The sequence below is a fragment of the Amblyomma maculatum genome, chromosome 2, assembly GCF_055883805.1.
Source record: "Amblyomma maculatum isolate TAMU_Amacu chromosome 2, ASM5588380v1, whole genome shotgun sequence".
NCBI classification, from domain to species: Eukaryota; Metazoa; Arthropoda; class Arachnida; order Ixodida; family Ixodidae; genus Amblyomma; species Amblyomma maculatum.
Window position 1 is genome coordinate 2,513,258 of NC_139345.1, and position 8,384 is coordinate 2,521,641.

General features: G+C 52.7%; 1 protein-coding gene across 2 annotated transcripts; it reads right to left on the reverse strand.

Annotated features, from left to right (window-relative positions):
• Positions 1-629: 629 nt before the first annotated feature.
• On the reverse strand, positions 630-6,739 carry LOC146197833 (uncharacterized). 2 transcript variants are annotated; one of them, XM_084593075.1, is made up of 3 exons: positions 4,896-6,738; positions 4,636-4,799; positions 630-1,714 (listed from the first exon to the last, which is right to left on the reverse strand). In XM_084593075.1, exons 1-3 carry the CDS (start codon positions 6,007-6,009, stop codon positions 1,649-1,651), a joined length of 1,344 nt encoding a protein of 447 aa, XP_084449201.1. In that variant the 5' UTR covers positions 6,010-6,738; the 3' UTR covers positions 630-1,648. The 2 variants fall into 2 exon arrangements, with proteins under 2 accessions (XP_084449201.1, XP_084449200.1); XM_084593074.1 differs by having other exon boundaries at positions 4,636-6,739.
• Between the last annotated feature and the right edge of the window lie 1,645 nt (positions 6,740-8,384).

The window sequence follows — 8,384 nt, forward strand, 5'->3', positions numbered from 1 at the left end:
CCTCCCTCTTCCTCGTTCACTAGTGCTTCAGAGGGCGAGCAAGACACAGAAGTCTCGGCTGCAGTATGAAACGCCAGTATTTTCATAATATGGTGCACGACCAACTAGCCCTGACTAGCTGGTTATTCTGGTCTCATGTTTGTATTTACGTCTAAACTTTGCATGGGACTGCCAAAGCTATCGGGACGTGGAATAGTAATAAAAAATATGCAGGGGAAAGATCCCACATCCGTTCTTAAGTTGCTATAGGAGCGTTAAACTGTGGGGGCGACAGTGGGTTACACCTGTGAGGAAAAAGCTCCCGATGACTTTTAATGGGGCCTGAAAGCGTTTTAAAAGTTTTATGTGATGAGCAAATGGAACACTTTTAGAGATCAGTATAATATATATGGGGGTGACATACTCTTTTTCATGACGCATCTGAGCATGGTCATGAAAAAAATGTGTTTATAAAAAGAAAAGAACCTTCATCATTGTCACGATCACGTGACTTTGTTTTCTTTTCGCGTGTCTCGCGCACTCTACCTCTGCGCATTCACCGTTGGGGGTGGGCGAAACACCAAAGCCTTCGTTCAAAACGGGACACGCGTAAAAATCTCCTGACGGTGTGTCCTGCACTGAAGGCTCCGCCTTCTAGAATACGGGTTCGCGAGCGATGGTCTCGCCCGACGAGTGAAAACCAAGTCTTTCTTAAAAACACCGGTTTATTCCGGATCAACAGAAAAGTATAAAATAGAAAAGAAACAGCATTGGTCAAAACTGCGCTGGAAACATGCCGTCGAAGTTCGCGACAATGGACTACGATGATAAAACGGAACAAGGGTCAGGGCTTCACCGCGACAACACAAAGCACACTGCGGCGCGATGGGCGAGTAATAGGGCCAAAGCGTTGATCACGGTACAAGAACATTGCTACTCGCGTGGCAGCACTCACGCTAACACTCCTAAGGCTTCCTTGAAGGCGCCGCTTCCGTCTTCGCCTCGCAGGACTCCGCTCCGTCGTCCGTGTACATCCCGCCGGCTTGGGACGCTGCCACGCCGCCCTTCTGTGGCCGGCCTCCCGGCGAAAAAGCCCCGAGCCTTGCTTCCAACGCGCTTATCTACCCTCTGTCTCGCGCCGATAACATGCCGCCCCCGCTCCGGGCAGCTCGCTCTTGCGTACTCGCGCTGCCCGGGCGGACACCAACACAAACAGAAAAAAGCGCGCGCGGTTCGAAACGCTAAAAGGGGCTGTGGGGCCCCACACTCCCCCCCTCTCAAGACGGGACACCTCCCGACGTGTAAAACAACAATAACGCGGGATAAGGGTGGAACTGGTACTGCTGCTGGCGGGGCGCATGCTTGGAGGTATCCGCCGAGCGTGGGTAGCCGTAGTGCCTGGTAGGTCAAGTGGTTCTATGTGGCTAGTGGACGGCCGTGGTAAGCTCGGAGATCGGCCACGTTGACTGGTCCGGCTTCTCGACCACCCTGCACATGGCGAATAAAGTAAGAAAGCCGAGACGCGCGCTTTGTTATCGTGTAAGGGCCAGTCCATCGTGGAGCGAGAGAAGCAGCAAACCCTTTTGCTGCATCACTTAATGGGTGCGTGCGGCGAAGGACTTTGTCGCCGACTGTGAATTCCAAAGGTCGCCTTCCCTTGTTGTACTGGTTACAGTGTTCCAGGCGGGCAAGGTCCAGGTTTTCCCTTGCCTCCTTCAGAGTCTCGGCCAAGCGGCTGGAAAGATCATGAGCAAATTTAGAATGGCTAAGACCCGGTAAATCAGAGCCATTCAGAGCATGCTCAATAGGGAACCTGAGCTCACGACCAAGGAGAATGGCCGCTGGCGTAAAACCTGTTGACCGGTTTACCGTGGTTCTTGTGGCGAAGGCCATCTCCTGGATACGAGCGTCCCAGTCCTTGTGTCGCTCCGTGAATGCCACCATCATAGTCTTGAGATTTCGATTCACTCGCTCTGTAATGTTTGCTTGAGGATGGTAGGGCGTAGTCTTTTTGTGCTGCACGCCAAGAACTTTGCAAGTGGCAGTGAATATCCTACCGGTGAAATACGTGGCATTATCAGTGATAAGCTGAGCTGGGAAACCAAAGCGAGTGAATGTTTCTAGTAGCTTATCCCAAATTATTTTCGAGTCTAGCCTACTCAGGGGATACAGTTCTACCCATTTCGAGAAATGATCAGTAATTACTAACAAGTAGCGATTCCCTTTCACTGATCTGGGATAGGGACCCATTATGTCGCAAGCTACAATTTCCCATGGGTATCGGCTCTCTACAGGTTGCATGAGGCCCGGTGGTTTTCCTCCCCTTGGCTTCGCGGTCTGGCAGGTATGACAAGTGCGGACGAATGTCAGGACATCCCTTCTCATGCGGGGCCATGTTGCAACGCGACACAATTTGTCATATGTTTTCTTGCCATCGCTGTGACCTGCGAGGCGTGTATCGTGGAAGTACTCTAGAAAATGCTTACGTAGGCCCTTAGGAACGACCACACGAAATGCGGACTCACCACTGTCGGTGTCCGCAGCAGGTATATACCGCAGGATCAAACCATCTTCTGCTTCCACGTAGCAGTCATAGCTTCCGTTAAGCTCCCGGCTCCCTGCAGGGCTGGCGCTGTTCAGGCTTTGGCGTATCTGGTTGCACTGGTCGTCTGAAAGCTGAGCGTCAAGGAGCTGTTGACGGGACACCAGTGTGCCCCAGGTGTCGGCAGGAGCTGTCACAGCATGGACCGCGGGTGCTCGCTCTCCCTCGCCCGGGAGTGGAGCTCGTGACAGGGCATCGGCCACTTTGTTGAAAGTGCCTCTTCTGTATTCTATCCTGTAATTATACTTTTGGAGAGCGAGTGACCAGCGGGCCAGACGGCCAGCTGGATTTTGCAACCTCGAAAGCCACGATAGGGCCTGGTGGTCGGTCTGAATAGTGAATTCTGCACCATCCAAATACATGTCAAATTTCTTGAGGGCAAACACAATCGCGAGACACTCTTTCTCTGTCACAGTATAGTTCCTTTCCGGTGCCGTCAGTGTATGACTAGCAAATGCCAATGGGCAAAGCTTTCCTTGATGTTCTTGAAGCAATACCGCCCCAATTCCGTACTCACTTGCATCCGTTTGTACCGTGAATGGCCGGTTAAGGTCTGGAAGCCGCAGGCGTGCAGTATCCGCGATGGCTGCAGACAGTGAACGGAATGATCCCTGCTCGGCTTCTGTCCATGACCAGCGGGCACCCTTCCGGAGGAGCTGATGGAGGGGTCGCGCCAGGTCAGCGCAGTTCGGGATGAAGTGGCGGTAGAATCCCACCATGCCCAAGAAACGCTGGAGGCTCTTTATGTTGTTTGGTGGGGGGAGCTGCAGAATGGCTTGAAGCTTCTCTTCATCCGGGCGAACTGTGCCCTGTTCCACCATGAACCCAAGAAGATTGATTGTGCTTGTCACCAACTGAACCTTGCCGGGGTTAATGGTGATGCCCGCCTTCTGCATTCGTTGAAGGACATTCGTTAGATGACGGAGGTGCTCTTCTAAGCTTTCTGAGAACACTACTACGTCATCCATGTAGGCCATAGCGTAGTTAAATTTAGCGTCTCCAAGCACAATATCCATCACCCGTTGAAAAGTAGCAGGTGAATTGCACAACCCGAAAGGCAAGCGCACAAATTCGAACAGTCCCCGGTGGCAAGTGAAAGCCGTTTTCTCAATGTCGCAGTGTTCAATCGGGATTTGCAGAAATCCCCTACTGCAGTCGAGAGTTGTAAAAAATTTTGCTGACCCAAGTGAGTACATGACAGAGTCAACAGACGGGAAAGGGTAAGAGTCTCGCACTGTCACAGCATTCAGACGTCGATAATCGACACACAAACGTGCTGTTCCATCCTTCTTAGGCGCGAGAACAACAGGAAACGCCCAGGGGCTTTTTGATGGTCTCACCGCACCGGTAGCCACCATTTCGTCGAGAGCCCCATCCAGCAGCGCTCGCTTGTGGACACTCAAGGGCCTTGGATTGAATCTGATAGGACGAGCATCGCCGGTGTCAATCCTGTGGGTTAGTACGTTGGCCTTCCCCGGAGCCTCCGTGAACATTGCTGCAAAGGGCCTGAGCATTGTCTCGATTCTGCTTTTTTCCGCTGGTGACCCCGTGAAGGAATTCAAAACTGTTAGAATACCACAGCCTGTGATATTGGCCGAATGGCCGTTCGTGGCAAGCAACTGTGACTGTGGCTCAGCGGCCTTAGTCTTGAACTGAAATGCTTCTGTACCGGTGCCATACCGATAGGTTCCCTTACTGAGATCTATCACGATTCCTGCCTTCACTATGAAGTTACGGCCTAGTATGACTGGCCAGGATAGTCCGGGGAGGTGTAAGAAACGCTGTCTAATCTTTCGACCATTTATAGCAACTGTTAGGCGGGCTGCTGAGGTTGCGGGTACTATGTGAGTCGACGCCATACGAAGGTTAGTGTTTACACTCCGCAACCGGACACATTTTGTCTCGCAGGAATTTTTCACCTGATCGCAGAAGACTGACACTGTAGACCCTGTGTCTAAAAGGGCTGGAAGCTCCAGTCCGGCCATTTTGACCAAGACCAGCGGGGTCTTGTCTGGTTGGCTTTCCTCAAAAGAAGTTGACGGGACTGCACTCACCGAGTGTTTGTAGGGCTTCTCGGGGTCCGCCTCATGCGCAGGTGGTGACAATGGTACCTGTGTCGAAGACACCTGGGTCTGTGGCACCTGGTTCGATTCAGGCAGGAAAGGTAGCGACTGGATCAGCTCTCCCGGTGGTTGGCCACGTCTGTGCGGCCTGGCCGCTGGATGGTGCAATGACCAAAACACCCTCCCCTGTGTTGTCCTGGATCTGCGAATCGGAGGACAAGTTGTGCCCGGAGGCGACGCCCGCTTCTTACCTGATGGCGACACCGTTGCACCCGGTGGTGACACCCACGTTGCACCCGATGGTGACACCCACGTTGCACCCGATGGTGAATGGTAGCCGGCAGCCGCTGTAGGAGATCTCCGGGATTTGCGCGCTCTGACGTGGGGTGTCCCAACTGCTGCCACACAAGGGGTACCCGCGCCTGCGTATGGCAAGAAGACACGGGGCCCCGTCTGACCTGTCGCCCCATGAAATCGGCTTGTCACCTGAGTAGACGCTTCAGGGCTTGTGACTCCGTGCAAGTCGCCAGCCTCCGTACGGCAGCCTGGCGTCTCCAGGCTGCGTGCTGCCGATGATCCAGGCCACGCACAGGACGGCTCAAGGCAAGTCTCTGCAGGGGGAGGTGGTTTGTACTGGAGCTCCGCCAGGAAAGATGCCTCGATGCGGGATGCTTCTCTAGCCATGTCATCGAAGTCCGCGAACTGGCGACGCCGGAGATATGGCTGGTACCTTGGATGGCACCGATGTATAGCATGAGCCACCTTCTCTGGTTCCGGAACTGCAGGATCTGCCCGCTCATGCAGCTCTTGAAAACTGCGCAAAAACTCTAGCAAACCCTCGCTTTCGCCTTGCGTCCTGGTGCAAAGCTCGTCTTTCATACGGATGTCATAGTCAGGCGGCAAAAACTCTTCTCGAAAACGGTCTATAAAATCCTGCTTTGTTGCGAACGGCCGCTGTCTACGCCTCCAGGTTGCTGCGGAACCTACCAAAGCTACGGGAAGCACACGCGTGACCAGAGCGCTGTCCGAAATTGCCATTGCCATCTGATAATCGTCGATTTCATAGAGAAAATCGCACACAGATTTCTTATCGGCGTATCCTTCAAACCTTGGCACGGCCAAATTCAGCCGCAGCTGATTATCGCGATACAAGGGAGTGGGCGTTAACGAAACTGCCTCGCTTCCTACCATTTCTCTGAAATGTGCCTTTGATTCCAGTAGCTCGTTCAGGAGGCCAAGAATTCCGCTACAAATGTCCGACGGTTTGCTTTTCCTGTCTTCTGAGTGCTCATGCTCGGAACCCGCCCGTGTGGGAGGCCGAACTGTCTCCGTTAACTGGGCGCTTGCACACGGTAAGTCCGACATCGCTACGCACGAAACTGCATGAACCTCAAATTTGTACACTCGCGGGGCAAGCCAAAGCTCGAGTAGAAATCACGTTGGGCGCCAAATGAAGGCTCCGCCTTCTAGAATACGGGTTCGCGAGCGATGGTCTCGCCCGACGAGTGAAAACCAAGTCTTTCTTAAAAACACCGGTTTATTCCGGATCAACAGAAAAGTATAAAATAGAAAAGAAACAGCATTGGTCAAAACTGCGCTGGAAACATGCCGTCGAAGTTCGCGACAATGGACTACGATGATAAAACGGAACAAGGGTCAGGGCTTCACCGCGACAACACAAAGCACACTGCGGCGCGATGGGCGAGTAATAGGGCCAAAGCGTTGATCACGGTACAAGAACATTGCTACTCGCGTGGCAGCACTCACGCTAACACTCCTAAGGCTTCCTTGAAGGCGCCGCTTCCGTCTTCGCCTCGCAGGACTCCGCTCCGTCGTCCGTGTACATCCCGCCGGCTTGGGACGCTGCCACGCCGCCCTTCTGTGGCCGGCCTCCCGGCGAAAAAGCCCCGAGCCTTGCTTCCAACGCGCTTATCTACCCTCTGTCTCGCGCCGATAACATGCCGCCCCCGCTCCGGGCAGCTCGCTCATGCGTACTCGCGCTGCCCGGGCGGACACCAACACAAACAGAAAAAAGCGCGCGCGGTTCGAAACGCTAAAAGGGGCTGTGGGGCCCCACAGCACTTAAAGGATGACAAAGCAACGCCTCGTGTCTTCACTCTGCGCGGCGTTCGGCATGAGGCGCTCGCGCAGTTATTACTCAGCGCTAGTGATGTGTCATGACAGCTGGAATGAATCACGAATACTCATTGTGTGCCGCGGGAACGTGTGTGCGTGACCTGTACCATTATGCTGGTACGGTGAGGCACAGGCGGAAATCCCCTGCCTTCTTCTCAGCATGGTGACTCTGCGCTCACGTGCTAAAGTTGTTCTAAGTAATGTAAATAACGGATACGAATGCGCAGTCAATCAGCTCGCATCGGTGTTGCTCGCGATGAAAAGCGTAAAAACGAGAGCGTACGCAAATGTGAGAAGTGTTAAGAAGCGCCGTTCTCACCTCTCGCTTAAGTGGTTACAGCAAAACGTAAATTATGTGTATAACGGGCAGATAGTGAGTGTTTCGGATGAAAAAACGTCCACTTAATTATGGGCACTTTGGCCACAACAAGAATGCTTTGTAAGCACTCCTGCAGCGACCCGAACAGTATACGCAGCATGTTTAAATAAATAGCTAAATAAAACACAGACCGATCTCCGAAGCTAAACCATACCTATTGGGATTTTATCGAAATATGTGCGTAAGATTTCTAACCGATATCATAGAGCTCTCACATATGACATATGAGCGTATAGGCGCCTCCTCCTCCTCAGTGCAACAAAAAGAAGCGTTAGGGAATGGCGTGACTGCTAATAACAAGGACAGCGTATTGACAGTGTCCACGCTGCACTAACAGCTGTGTTTTGCTGGGTAGGAAGCAGCGAAGAGCACACTTGTAGCACAATGCGATTTTTTTTTCTTTTCCCCAGTTCTCGGCCGTGCCTTTTATGCCAGCTACGCTGTCTTGCTTGTAGACATGGGTACCAGATGCAGAGCTAGCATAACCATAAAAACCTGGCTTCTTGGATGGATAAAAAAGGCGAAATCTCTTACAGTCGCAGTATATTGCAGAACAACTCAGGTGGTATATATATTTAAATGATTAGCGACCTTCGAGTCCCCCCTTCCCATCGCCCCTTTATCGACGTGTCTGAGCACTCCGGGTTCGCACAGAGGCTCGGGATGCCTTAGAGCCAGTTTGGCCTCGGTTTTTATCTCCTATTGTGCTGTTCAACCGAAATCTTGCCTCCTGTAAAGATGCCGCCACTCCGGGCTCAGTAACTTCTTGCCTTTACTCACGTGCCCAACAGAGCTCATGACACCCTACATGGCCGTCTCGAAGCTCGCCAACCTTACCCCCGTATACAATATTCTCATTACGAGATGAGGCTGGTGAACTAACCACACATCGTAATTAGCGTTTTTTACGCGGCCGCTGCTGTTAACTCTTCAGCCTTTCAATGTTCTCGGATTTAGGTTCAGGCAATGATTTTTGAATAGACAAATGCCTATAGCGAAACGCAGCCGCTCACTCACGAGTCACGCACATCGCGAAGCACGATGGTGTGTTCTCCCATCGTTCAAGGTCGCCGATAATGGGCGAACTGCGGAGAGCCGTGAAGTGTCGCCGCGTTGTCCGCTTCCTCTGATCCTTTTCTCCCCTGCGTGCAGATTGATCTCAGCACGCGAATACGGGGGCTGCGCTCGTCTGGCGTGTGCCTCGCGCATGGGCAGCCAAGCCACA

Bases quoted from the DNA above. Each gene is read 5' to 3' on its own strand.
- LOC146197833 (XM_084593074.1), bottom strand. From the start codon at position 6,009: ATGTCGGACTTACCGTGTGCAAGCGCCCAGTTAACGGAGACAGTTCGG. The intron at 1,715-4,635 runs GTGAGTGCAGTC...TGATCTTTCCAG, and splicing joins AGAAGCCCTACAAACACTCG to CCGCTTGGCCGAGACTCTGA.